This window comes from Camelus ferus, chromosome 24 (assembly GCF_009834535.1).
Source record: "Camelus ferus isolate YT-003-E chromosome 24, BCGSAC_Cfer_1.0, whole genome shotgun sequence".
NCBI classification, from domain to species: domain Eukaryota; kingdom Metazoa; phylum Chordata; class Mammalia; order Artiodactyla; family Camelidae; genus Camelus; species Camelus ferus.
Window position 1 is genome coordinate 9,698,480 of NC_045719.1, and position 14,408 is coordinate 9,712,887.

Here is a 14,408-nt window from a genome sequence, read left to right on the forward strand (position 1 = left end):
GGGAACCTGGAAGATGTCCTCAGCGGTGTCAGAGGTGTGCTGAGTTCTGTGATTGGAGTCGGGGCTGGGCGGTCCATCGCACTGAACGGTGGTGAGGCTAGTCTCCCAGCACGTTCTAGACATGGCGGGGAACGTGGGCGGGCACAGAATCCTTTCCTTTTGTTGCTCTGGACTTATAAGGGGGCATCCTCTTCTGCCTGATTCAGGGCAAGATGTCTCTGAAAGGCCTCCAGGAGTTAAAGCTTACCCTAAAAGGATACAACGCTCACTGACTGTTCATCCCCTCAGGCTGGGCAATTTGTAGCAGCTGAATTCCTTGAGCTCAGAATCTGGAACCACTCCACCCAATGGCACCTCCCTCATGGCTCAGCGGACAGGTTACTGCAGGTCTCGGCATTACTTTTGTTCCAGGAGCTCTATGAACCTCAAAACACCTTAAGACTAAACTGTCTTAAGATTTGAGTTAGAAGTGCTATGTATCAGCATTAGAGGACACAGTGTAACACCTCCCCACAGACACTGAGAACAAAACCACTTCCTCCGCAGTGTCTCCATTCCTTGCTCTCTACAGTGGTCTCTGTTTTGTTCCCTTGAGGAAAATGTTCATTGAGGGGATTAAATCTGTGGAAGGAAAATATACAGGGTGTTCATTCTCACTGACCATTTAGATGTGTCCCATTTTTAACCTACATTTCGGATATTTTCAAGGTAGCAGTTATAGGATTTTCACGCTATTTCTTAAGTTGAGTCTTCATTTCATTTTACTTTATTTGCGTTTTTATTTTATAGAAGATGTACACTTGTTTTAAGAAGTAAAACAGTGTAGACATACATAAAGAAAAACATTATGGTCTTACTTTCTCACCATTCTAGTATTCAGTCCACGTAGCTCTCCCAACGCATGCTGTGTGTGTGTTTAAACAGATGCATATATGTGCATACACGTATATACAACATACACGTGCATGTGTGTGTGTCCCCCACGCAGCAGGGAGGTAACGTTGAGAAGGGCTCATCTCCAGGAAGTGATGCTGGTGATTCAGCAGGAGGTGTCCCTGCCTCTGCCTTAGCCCAGAGCCACAGTCCTGAGCTATTCTATCTACGTGATGCATAAAACTAAGCCCCATGCTGTCCAGTTTTATTTTACAGTCCTTCTTACTGTTTTATCTGGATGCTTACAGACTTCTGCTATCTAATAAAGTAGCCACTAGCCTCAGGTGGCTATAAAAATTTAAATTAATTAAGCTTAAGTCGAGCGAAAAACTCAGTTTCTCAGTAGCACCAGCCACATCTCAAGTGCTCAGTAATCATGCATGTCTGGTGGCCCCTCTGCTGGACAGTGCAGATCACAGAGTATTTTTGCCATCATGGAAAGCTCTACTGCACAGCATTAGTAGATCACTGTGATGAAATCCAGAGACTAATGGTGTTAGAAGAGGTCTTAGGAATCATCTGATTTCCCTTCCTGTGAAAGAATCCTTTCTACATTATCCTTATCAGATATTTATTCATTTAGTCTCTGTTGAATTGATGGGGGACTCGCTTCTTCTAGAGATAGACTATTCCATTTTTAAGTAAACTATAATTATTAGAAAGCCCTTTTTTATATTGAACCAAAACATGGTTCATTATAATGTCTAACTTTTGGTCCTCATAAGCCACCCAGACCAACGCTGAGTCATCCTTCCTTCCTTTTGGAAACCACGGGTAGTCTCTGGTTTAGGGGATGGTTCTGGAGTGAAACTGCCTGGGTCACGTCCTGGGTCACCACTAACTAGCTGTGAAGAGTCTCCCTGGGCCCGAATCTACTGGTTTACACAATGGAGATGAGAATAGTACCTACATAACAGAACTAGTCAATGGAATAATCCACATGGGGCTCTTGTTGGGGTGCCCTGTGCCCCACGATGCTCAGGAACTGGTAACTGTACTTAACCATACTGCTATTACATGTTCTAGTCAGCCTCTGGGCTGAAAGGAAGAGCAGCCCTCTAGATCTAGCTCATGTGAAGGAGTGCTTTGTCCTAGGAGACAGACAGGCCTGGCAGGGTTCCGAGGGCGGGAACTGAGTGCACAGCAGGTCTCCCAGGAACCTGTGAGGACAGAGCCACGTGGCTCTCCCCACGAGGCCTCCCGCCTCTCCGCGTGTCTGTCTGTTCCCCTCTCCTTCTGCAGAGTGGCCTCCTTTGCTTACCTGTAGCTCCTGCCATGGAGGCTGCTCTGGTCCCATTCTGTTTTTGCCTCCCAGCCCCATCACTCACTGCCCTCTGAGTGTCCTTTATTCTCTGTGAGAAGGAGATCTGGACAGTTCATCTCTTTAAGTCAGAACACTCCTGCTGGGCACCAGGCAAGCCTCTGTCTCTTGTAAATTAGTACATAGTTAGATTTTTAATATTTCAATCTAATTATCTCTGCTCCCTATGTGACTTTAATCTATTTATATTTATTTTTGTATTTATTATTTTATTTATTTTATATTTGTATGTTATATTATATACATTATATTATATATTATTTTATATTTATATTTATTACTGATTACTAATGATTTGTTATTTATTTATTACTATATTATTAACATTAAATATAATTATATTTCTAAGTATTATTGTATTCAATATTAATAATCTAATTACTGATTAGATTATTACTATTATTTACTAGCATTTATATCCATTCATTTCTGAGATATTTGGACTAATTTTTGCCATCTTATTTATTTTGTTTACTCACTTTTTTAATTACCTTTAAAAAAATCGTTTCCCGATTTCTGTTTGATTGAGATAGTTTTCTCTATCTCCCTGCTTGTTCAGTAAGCATAGATTGCTTTCTGGTCTTTTAGAAATTACCCTTAACATTCTTAAGTATAAATTTTTCCAACAAAGTCTAAAGTTGTTCAGTAATTCTCTTCTCTTCTTGTACTCAACATGGAATGCTTATGAACCCATTGTAAACCCACCTCCAGCTTGTCTAGAAATTTTATTTTTACCCTTTCCCCCAGACTTTGAGATAGAAAAATCACTGTGGAAAATAGCAGCTGTGGGATTCAGAGCTGTGCAGGAGAAACAGTAGAAGTGGATTTCCTGAAGGCACGGGGCAGGAGGATGTTAATTAAGTGTGGTGAAGCTTGGCTGGGCCTGAGCTCACAGGCTGAAGTGGGTTACACTGCTAAGGAATGGAGTTCTAACATTGGCTCAGCACACTTCGACCTAGCAGTTCGAGTTCCACTTCTAGGAATCTTATAGAAATACTCGCATAAGGATACAAAGATAGATACAGACACTGACAGAACCATACAGGTAGATGATCGTGTAGCCTTGTATGTTTCAGGAAAAATCAGAGACAACCTAAGTGTCCATCAACAGGTGGTGAAATAAATGATTTTACATTCATACTATGGAATGATAGGCAGCCATCAGAAAAATGAAATATTTCTATATGTACTGCTATAGACACACTAAATACTACCGAGTTAAAAAAAAAAAAGTCACGGCCAAAAGCAATAACCACAGTTATAAAATCATCACTGTTGGTACAGGGCTTACGACGTGCCAGGCACTGGCATGAGAGCTCCTCACACGTTGACTCACTGAATCCTCATAATCCGGGCGGTGGGTACTGTTGTTATCCTCATTTTCACACAGGAGGACGCCGAGACATACAAGTGTTAAGTAACTTGCTCAAGGTCGCATAGCCTGGGGCACTGCGAGTCCAGACTCCAAGCTCCTAACCGATAGGCAAGGTCAGGGGTGAGCGTGCTTTTTCTATAAAGGCTCAGCAGGAAATATTTTCGGCTCTGCAGCCTGCATGTGACCCGTGACAGCTGTCCAGTCCTGCTGCCATGGTACGGAAGTGTCCGTGATGGCCTGCTACGGGCACAGGTTTTCTTAGAAATGAGAGACAGAAAAGTACACACGTGTGCATTTTCAGACATAGGAAATGATTTGTAAATAGGAAAACCAGGCTATTACTAGTCACCATCCCAGGAGTTGGGTGTGTGTATCACTTTACATTGTTTGCATTCATACAACTCAAAGTTTCTTTTTCAATCAAAGAACAGTTAAGGAGCATCAAGGCTTACTTCCATTCCCTTTGGCCCCCTGTTGGTAATTCCTTCTTCAAGATTTGGAGTATCTCTGGCCTTAAGAAACAAGGCAAATATACGGGTAGGAGTAGAAGGCTCTATAAGCAGGTGACCAGATTTAGGCAATAAAAATACCGGCTGCCTCATTAAATGTAAATTGCAGTTAAACAATCATTATGTATTTTCTCTGGCATCCCTACCTACAGGACCACATTTCTTACTGTGATGACTTATAAAATTCCTCCCAGGTGTCACTCAGCCCCATTTTCACCGTTGCCTGTGTAACCATGCCCAGCGCATCTCACGTCCGTCTGCTCGGGCTCTCTGACAGGTGGAGCTGCGCCTGCGGCTGCGGGTCCCGCAGGTCGGCCACTACGTGGTCGTGGTGGAGTATTCCACGGAAGTAGACCAGCCGTCTGAGGCTGATGTGCTCATGCGGAGCCCTGGGGCGGTCCTGGCAGGCCAGGTGAACGTCTACAGCTGCAAGTACAGGTAACCCATCCTGCCCCGCGGGTTCCTCTGTAGCTGGGTGGTCAGGAAGGAGGTCAACTTTGGGAGCTTTGGTTTTCATCTGACTTGGAAAGTTGTTTCATTTCTGAGGTTGAGCTTGAAAACCAGCAGGTAACTAGTTGCGTGACCGAGCCTCACCCACAGCGTGGGTACTGGAAGGCTTCTCCGTAGGCAGCGTCTTGAAAATGTTGCATTTTCTTGAAAGGCTGTAGGTTCTACTTACCATTTTGGCTCAGATTCACATAAAGCACAACCTTTTTATTTTGTTCTCAGTCACCCCCACGTGGTGCCATGAACCCACTGCTCTCACCTTAAACACTGTGTTGGGTACATGGGGGCCTGGTGCAGGGAAAGAGACTGTTCTCTATTACACTTGCTGTCACCACATGCCCTTCAGAACCGGGGATAACTAATGCTTGGTGATCGCAAGGTGAAAAATAGTTTGACAAAGGAATCTCACATTCACCCTGATGAAGTTCATCTCTTCCAAGAGCTCTGACAAGGATTTATTAAAAATTGTTTTCTTTGCATAATATTTTAATATGTACGCAAATGTTCAGAGGATGCTGTAATTAAAGAATTAATGCCAGGGCTGTTTCCACATGAGGTGATTGTAGAATAAATGGCACTGGAGGCAGAGTCTCTTGAGAGAGCAGATGGGGAACTACAGTGAACTTTCCCAGTTCTTCGCTAAGGCCTTGAACATTTTGTAACCATCACATTTATGTTGCTTTTTGTCAAATCTAAGATGACCTGAGGTGGTTGGACATTTTCCCAGTTTTGCAAATGAAAGAACTTATGAAAAGAGTAACTTTGGGTAGGTTAGAATGGAAAATTTTATGAGACTCGATGAAATGGTTATTAAATTAACATCATGCTCTTGGCAACCCTAAAAAATAAACTGTGAAAGCATCTTTTCAAAATCTTAAAAAAAAAAAATTGAAACTTCCCTTTACTCTGCAGTGTTGATTTAAAAAAAATGTGATTATATTTGCATTTTTATAGGAGCACTGGATGGCCCCCAAAAGTTCCCCAGAATATTGTGTCATCTCTAGGTGACATCAGCAACCACGGGGACGTACACTCCCAGATGGGTGGGTCACCTCACCACCTGAGTCCTGGGGACTGCTGGCCACCGAGCCTAGGGCAGGGCTTCTCTATACCCCATCCACCCAAGCCCACCCCCCAGTTCAGTCTCTGACCCCTTCCGCCTTCCAGATCAAGGCTCAATCCCTGCTCCACAGGATACAAAGTGCAGATGGCTAAGTGGAAGGAGGGAACATTCCTAATGACCTTCATGACTCTCAGGAGAGACTGAGACTATCTGTGCCAAACAGAGGAGTGATCTCAGAACTGAGAGAAAGGACACCCTTGCAGGATTTCATGTGCCATAGGCGTTGGTTCAGGACCTTTGTCTGCATGCTGTTTGGGGGCGAGAAGTGCATGATATTCTGCAGATCATTTTAGCTCTGGATGTGGTGACACCAGAGTTCTCCATCATTAGATTTCCAAGCAGTATTACATTAGACTAGGAATCACTTTTATTGTATTTAACCTCTCCCAGGAAAGTCCCATGGTATCTTTTTACTTGTCTAAAATACTTCCTTTTTCTCTACTTTGCATGTCATGTGGATAAGTGAAAATGACCAGGCTACAAGTACTGGGGTCCAAAAGTATGGTGCAATTGGAAAATATTTGACCCATAAAAGCCTATTTCAAATGACAGACCCCTTCAACATTGCAGCTTCTCCTGCTGAGATTTGAACCTTTCCCAGCATTTCTCAAATGAGGCCTAACTATGTTATTAAAAAAAAAAAAAATCCCAACAGAAAAGTCGTGGTTCTCGGAGGAACACCACTTTTCAAAGCAGTGCTGTAATAAATCTGAGCTGCCCTCTGTAAGAAAGGTGATCATTAACGGTTCAGTCAATATGGTTGTTACTTAGTCTGTTCTTACTAAAAGTTGAATAGAGGATAAGGATAAAACTGAATCTAAGGGAGTCACTTAATATATTTAACTCCCAGAGTTACACTTGAATCCAAAAGAAATGCATTTTAATTGACACTCCTATGTGATCCACACACATGTGCAAAAGGGCAAAGAGAATGACTGTTTATTGAGTTTGTAGTACATGCCACAAACTATATCCCATTTTAATTCTCACCCAAAGTCATTGTGTTAATCATTTCAAACATTTCCCGGAGATGGTCATTTTCTTTTTGTCTGTAGTTTCAAATTATATTTACAGACAGAAAAGTTGCTATCGAGGATGAAGTCAGAAACATTCCCCCCAAAATACTCCCTTTTATAGGTTTTACCACAAAGCTGTATTCTTTGGTTCAGAACTGTGACCTTTTAAATGCTCCTGAGCTCCACATGGCATCTGATGGGATGGAGGGAAGGAGCACCGCTGGTAGAATGCGGAAGGAAGCATGGGGAGGAACAGACCCAGCTTCCAAAGGCAGACTCAAGGTTCCTCAGCCCCATTACTGACGTCGCGTGAGGTGTTCGTTGTGAAGCCAGTGGGCCACTTTATTCTCCAGTGGTACCAACAATGTTGATAAATTTCCAAGAAGGCTGTCTTGGAGATGGGATACACTGACCCTAGGGCTCTTTCTCCCCACGACTAAACCAAGAATTCCATAAAGCCGGGTGGAGAAGGTGAGCAAGGCGTTAGCCTGAGAGGGGCAGCTCAGACCACAGTGGGAAAGTTCTTTTCCCCACACTATTCATGAGCTGCATCTCTCCTAAACGCCACCTGTAGAGAAATTCATGTTGGCGACCCTGTGATAAACCAGGGGAAACTGAAGTGCCATCAGCCACCCCGCTGGGCACAAAGTGAGGGAGACCTAGGGAGTGAGGCTAAGAAACCCTTTTCCCCTTGCAGCATCCTCTGCCGGAGCGCCGTGACCGACGGCAGGGGGCGCCTCGCTGTGTACGAGCTGCTGGCAGACGCAGACGTGCAGCTCAAAGCGCGGATGGCCCGATTCCTTCTGGTACGCTTCTGCTTTGACCGCTAAATTTTAGAACTTTATTGATAACCCATAGATATGTTTTAACGCTTATTAAAACTTTGTCTGGGGCTGCCTTACATCTATAAAATTAACCTGCGGAGAACTGCCAGTGTTATGGAGTCTATTTCCCATTCAGAAATCTGTCATGCCTCTTCATTTGTTTGAGACTTTTCTACAGGAACCCATAAAGTTTACTCATCAAACTTGAACTCATTTCACAAACCCATTTCATTAATTTGTTGTTAATATTATGAATGAAATATCTTTTGTCGTTATATTTCCTAGTTTATTATTATTGCTGGTGTACAGAAATGCCATTAGTTACTACTTATTTTCTTTCCCACTTTACTATTTTATTATGTCTATAGCTTCTTGGCAGATTCCTTCAGAACTTACAAGGTTGTAATCACCTGTTTTTTTTTCCCCCAGATCATTGTTACTGTATTTCAAGAAGAGTGTTTTCAGTTAATTAGATACATATATATATATATATATATATATATATATATATACACACACATACACACACACACACACACACACACACACACACACACACACACACACACACATACTATTAAGAGTTAAAATGCCAGCTTTGGCAGATTAAAAATACCTTTTTAATATCATAACCTAAGTAGTGAGAATTGTGATAAACAGAGGCAGTGGGATTTGGGCTAGAACGGGTGGTCAGATTTATAGTAAGTATCTCAAGGAACAGAAGATTAAGTATGAAGCAACTTCCTGTTACTGCTAATGTTAAGCATGTCTTACCCAGGAAATGCTGGGCCAGCCTGTTCTAATCTGTTTTAAATGTTTGTGCTTGACAGTATTTAAAATGTCAAGCTTTCTCCTAAGAACTACCTGGAATTCAGTTTTTTTAAAATTATTGTATAAACTATATAATAATTTAAGACTTTTTAAATTGATGGCTCTCTTTTTAAACATCACGATTCAAATGAAGCTTAACTTCTTCATCTTTGAAAATTAAAATGGGGCTGAACGTTCATCTTTCAAGAATACATTTGCCTTTTTTTTTGAGGGGGAAGGTAACTAGGTTTATTTATTCACTTTTAGAAGAGGTACTGGGGATTGAACCAGGGACCCTGTGCATGCTAAGCATGTGCTCTACCACTTGAGCTGTAGCCTCCCCCTACATTTGCCCTTTATGAAACAGATGTCATTCAGGGTCAAAGCTGACTAGAATATAAGCTCCAAGAAGACAGAAGTACTATCCATCTTGGCCTTATAGGATCCCCCAGTCTCAGCACTGGGCATGTAGCAAGTATTCAATGGAAATTTTGTTGTTACTGAATAGCTTTGTGATCAAGTTAGTAATAGTTTTGATTCAAAAGGAAATGTATTAAGTTAATGACCAAGTTTCTTGTCTGACTCAAAAACTAGCTCTGGGGTCAGAGTCCCAGTGGGCCTGAGACACGAGTCATCTTCCGCTGAGAAGGATTGTTTGTAGCAGGAACTGCCCCCTCTCTGAACAGCAGGCTCCCTGGCTGCCCGCCACATCTCCCTCCCCCTGCCAACGGGTCTGAAGAACCAGCGTGGGCCCAGGGCAGAAGGGAAAACACAGGCCCAAAAGTCGCTGACAAAGAGTTGTGCTTGCACTTTTACATGATTTTGTTTATTTACATAGTTGTTCTGAGAGCAAGTTAGTCAGCGATCCTGGACAACAGTAAAAAGGATTTGTTGCATGTAATGAGGCCATGGAGTGCCATCCTGTGATTTTTACAGCTTTAAAATAAAACTTAAAATTTCTCTGGAGGAATTCTTAACAGCTTTTTTTTTTTTTTTTTTTTTTTTTAAAAAAAGAGCATGTTTGTCCATAACCTTGGCTTTGCTGATAACTGGGATGTACCTTCTTGTATTGTATTTGCTCAACAGCATCAAATCTGTATCATACCCACTGAAGAATTCTCAACGGAATACTTGAGACCTCAGGTCAAATGCACTGCCAGTTACGGGCGATTTGTTAATCAAAGGTAAAGTGTTTCCTTCCTTTGTCCTGTGTTTGTGCTGAGTGATCCTGTAATGCTTTGAAGGCCACAGCTTTATGCTTAACTTCAGAAGTGATCACAGGCCAAGGTACTAAAGGCTGGTGATAGATTAAAAAAAAAAAAAAGCAGCACATCATTTATTCCAGCAATCTTTCCAGAATTCCGTAATATCAGGATGCTGACACAGTAGCAACTGGGTGAAATGTTTGAGCCTCTCCCTCTGGGGCAGTTACTCTGAGTTCTGTTCTGTGCCCTCGCAGAGTCTCACTTTGTTCCAGTCCTTTAATCTCTGTGTCTGAGACTCTTCATTTAAAAAACCATGAAAGAAATAATGACCCATCTCACAACTATGTTAGCTAACCAATGGTTATTGCGATTTGGGGAAGGGTGTTTCAACGGAGATTCAAAAACAATTTATGGACACAGTCATTAAATCTCATGCATATGGTTGAAACCACCAAGATGATGAAACCTGGCTGTGCCTAAAAGAAGTGACGTGTTTTTGTTCTGTTTTTATATAGTTTTATGCCAGCAGTGATGTTTAGAGGTGAATAACAGTTTCATTGCATTGATCTCATTCAACAATGAATTTTAGTCCTAGAGAGGGAAGTTTCCATAAGCTTCTGTCTAGCTTACTTTCCTTCAAAATTAAGACTTTTGTTTTCTGCCTTAGGTCGCTGTATTAAGCAGGCAGCTGGGTACACTTGGCCAGGCTGTGCACTGAGTGTCTCGGTACAGAGGTCTCCACAGGCCTGTGGGTCTCTCAAGACTGGACCCTTCGGATGCTTAGAATCTGCATCTTCCCCAATGGACAGTTCTTTCTGGTTTGGGTTATTTTTCAGTATTTTATTTTTCAGTGCCACTTGCGTCTCCCTGGTCCCCGAAACTCCTCCAACAGCATTAATTTTGGATGTCCCAGCTGGCGGGTCTTCCCCTCACCTGTCCCAGGATCCTTCACCTTCTGCAGGAGCTGTTACTGGAGTTACCTTGAAGGCACCACAGGTAGGACTCCGCCTGAGTGTGTTGCTCCTAAACCAGTGGTTCTCAAAGTGTGGCCCCAGCCAGCAGTGTCCTCATCCCCTGGGAACTTGTTAGAAGTGCAAATCTGCCAGCCCCACCCCAGGACACTGAATCAGAGAATTCTATTAAATCAGACACCCTGGAGGTAGGGCCCAGGAATCTGGGTTTTAACAAACCTTCCAGGGTCTTGGATGCCCACATTTGAGCATCTCTGCACAGGCATGAGGCATCCAGTTAATCCTGTCTGTGGCCATCCCATCCTGACACTCTCTTTCCCTCCTGTATCGCTGTCCACACAGTCGTTTGGCAGTTTCTCATGGCCCATCTTAGGACAGCTCATACTTTCATGGACTACTGCAATTGAACATTCTTGAGTTTATTCATTATATTCCCAAATTAGAATATAAGCACTTTTAGAAAGTGTTCTAACACTTTTTTTTTTCTGCAACCCCAACCTGAAGGCAGGAAATTCCCTAAAAACACATGCCGATTAATCATCTAGAGCACAGAGATGAAGTATAGGAAAGGAATGCGCCTTTGTCACTGTAAACTGCAAAATGGCAGAACTTAATGTTTGTTCTAATGACAGTGTGTCCTTTTCATCCTAGCGATGGCTCATGTCAGTTCACATTGCATTGAGATAGGAAATGAACAGGCTCCGGGGGAGAAAATTTAATAAGATCCCATATGGGGAAGGCAGCCTAGAATAGTAGGGGGAAATGAGTTGAAATCATGACAATAGACTTCTTGTCCTGGTTTTGCTATCAAATTGGTGTATGACCTTTAGTAAGTTACTCACCCTCCAAGGTACAGCTCTCATCTGAAAGATAATCTTTTATTGTTGTTATTCTTGTAGTTTTTTGTTTTTTGAGAGTTTGAAGACTCATTACTCACATGGTGAGGCTTTCTGGGGAGAGCAGGGCTCACACACAAGCCTGAGCAAGGGTTGGGAGATGACTGGTTTTCACTGTGGGTAGGCAAGAATTGGGGTGGGTGGGAGCGGTCCAGGTGAGGCTGCCTCTCCCATGGGCTAGAATTTGTGTGGTTTGAACTTCCCGCCTGTGCCAAGGCATGAACACCTGGGCTTTCGTATCAGCTTTTCCTGGTGTGGGACAAAGACAAAAGGTGAGTGATGGAGCTTGAAAACTGTCAAACAAAAAACGGAGTCCGACTCTTTGTTAGGCTGTTGTTACAAGCAGTGCTTGGATACAAGGAGCGTTCTTGTACGGCCTTTTGCAGGCATAGTGTGCCCTTCTGTTGCTATTACCTGGGAAAGCAGTCGCTCAGTTAGATGTTCGACTTCGGTCAGACTACCACGCAGTTTTCCAAAGTGATCGTACCCCGTGACACTCCCTCCAACCTTGTGTATGGTTGTGCCACAGCTGGTTTGTCCATTCTGCGCGGAGGGCCACTTGGTTTGTTCCCTCTGTTTGTGATTGCAGATAAAGCTGCGACAAACGTTCAAGGGAAGGTTTTGTGTGAACAGGGGTTTTCACTTTAGTTGGGTAAACACCTAGGTTGTTTTGGTTTTTAACCTCGAAATATCCTGTGATTCTGTGAAATTCGGCCGTTTGCAAAGGTTGGACCTAGAGAGTATTATGCTTAGTGAAATTAGACAGAGAAAGACAAATACTCTATGTTATCACTTAAATATGGGGTCTAAAAAATAAGACAAACAAATGTATATAACAAAATAGAAGCAGACTCACAGAGATAGAAAACAAACTGGTGGTTAGGGTTAGGAGGGGGCAAGGTAGGGGGAGGGGCTTAAGTGATGCAAACTATTATATATAAAATAGGGACACAACAAGGATATATTGTACAGCACACGGAATGTAGCTGTCATCTTGTAATAACTTTAAATGGGGTGGCATCTATAAAAAATACTGAATCACAATGTTGTACACCTGAAACTAATATAACATTGTACATAAACTATACCTCAATAAAAAAGAAATGAAATAAAATAAATATCCTGTGATTCTAATTATTCATAGCTCTGCATGATGAGGGTTTTTTTTTCCTCCTCTTTTTTACACATAGAACCAAGTGACCCTGAGAGGGCCCGTACCACGTCCGGGCCGGTATGTCATTGTCATCCACTTTTATCAACCAACGCACCCAACGTTCCTGGCACAGGTGTCTGTGGACGGGGGGCGGCTGCGGCCAGGTGAGCTGCGGGGAGCAGGCCGGCTGCGGGGCTCACCTGTCCCGGCAGGGTTGTGACAGGAACACTCTTCCCACCCCCAGGTGTCTTTCACGCTGCTTTCTGCCCCCACGTGCTTGGCTGCCTGGACCAAGTGATCACAGGAGATCAGGCTGAGTTTGATGTCTCGGAGCCTGAGGTGGCCGTGACTGTGAGGCTTCCAGAAGGAAAGTCCTTAGTGCTGGTGCGTTCTGCTTGTGCCTCAGCTGGCTCTTCACCTGGTTGCCTTAGTCAGCCATTCTGTGTATCTCTTTTGGCTCATGGCAGCAATTCCTCCAAGAAATTGAAGTCGTGTTAATAGAAAAGTGTTTAAATTTTACAGCGACCTTTTACAAAAAAAAAAAAAAGTGTGTGACAATGAAAGTGAAGGGAAGTGGGAATAGTGGAGAAGTGGTTAGGAAGGAAACGCGCCCCCTGCCGAGCTGTGCTGAGCGTGGGTGTCTCTCTCCAGCAGCCCCGCCTCCCCCCTCATCTGACAGCTCTCTCTCTCTGAACCCTCCTTTGTTGTGGAAACTTTCTGATTTTGGCTTCCCTAGCTGCTTTCTCTGGGTTTTTCTCACTTTCCTGAGTGCCCCTTCAGTGGTTTCTCTTCCCCTTTGTCCCTGTATGTTGGCGTACCCTCGAGTTCGACACGGAGCCCTCTTGTTCTATTACTTCTCTTTGCATAACATCAATCTGCACCTGCTGACCCTGTTCTGCCCCCTGTGGGAATGACACTCACACTGGTGAGCTCACCTCCAATCTTCCCCGAGCCTGCGGACCATCCACTGTGGGTCTCCAGTAGCCAGCGATCCGCAAGTCCCTCCGACTTAGCCTGTTACCTGCACAGCCCCGGGCACCCCCTCCCCTGCTCATTACCTTGGTTGACGGAACCATGGTCACTCAGTGCCTGGGAAGCCTTCGAGAGTCAGGAAGCACTGCCCAGGCTCTGCTCTGTGGCCGTCCAGTTCCTGCTCAAGCCTCCTCACACTCTGAGGATGTCATCTTTCTAGGGACAAGGGCCTGACTTCATTCCTTTTGTGTCCCCTGTGCCTGGAACACAGTCTGGCACAGGTGCTTGGCAAATGTTTACTGAATAACATGAGAGCAGTAGATGTTGTAAGCTGTGAGTTGGTGAGTAGTTGACAAAGATGTTTGAAGTTTCCCACAGCGTTTGTTACTGGCACAGTCTGATGTATACAGATACAGAGAGCCAAGCAGGATTTTCAAAGACTGGGGCTATAATTATTGATGAGAGAGTGTCTGACAGGATGTCAGTTTCAGGGGCAAATCAATGTGTGAGTTTCCCCATTGGTCCTGCTATTCTGGTTTGCTCACCTTTAAAAATACAGATACAACCTCTGGGGATCCAGGGTCATCCTGGATCACATGAATCAGATAGGGCCCTGGCCATCCCAACAGGCCCCGGCTTCCTGGTGACGTCTCCTGTCCCCACCCAGCACCGGACGCTGCTGCCTCTCTGAGCAGGTCCTCCAGGGGGTCTGCCCTCACTTGTGGTCACTTCCAACATGGAAGCGTGGCCTGAGCCTTCAACACTGGCGTAGGGTGGTTCTTGTGATTCTTTT

At 43.8% G+C, this 14,408-nt stretch overlaps 1 protein-coding gene across 1 annotated transcript in view; it reads left to right on the forward strand.

The window, feature by feature from the left end:
* LAMA3 (laminin subunit alpha 3) overlaps positions 1 to 14,408 on the forward strand; it is a 198,143-nt gene that overhangs the window by 95,714 nt on the left and 88,021 nt on the right. Inside the window, 6 exon segments of the mRNA XM_032467526.1 lie at positions 4,416 to 4,576; positions 7,482 to 7,590; positions 9,505 to 9,602; positions 10,475 to 10,619; positions 12,681 to 12,807; positions 12,888 to 13,027. Coding sequence (XP_032323417.1) covers positions 4,416 to 4,576; positions 7,482 to 7,590; positions 9,505 to 9,602; positions 10,475 to 10,619; positions 12,681 to 12,807; positions 12,888 to 13,027 — 780 coding nt within the window.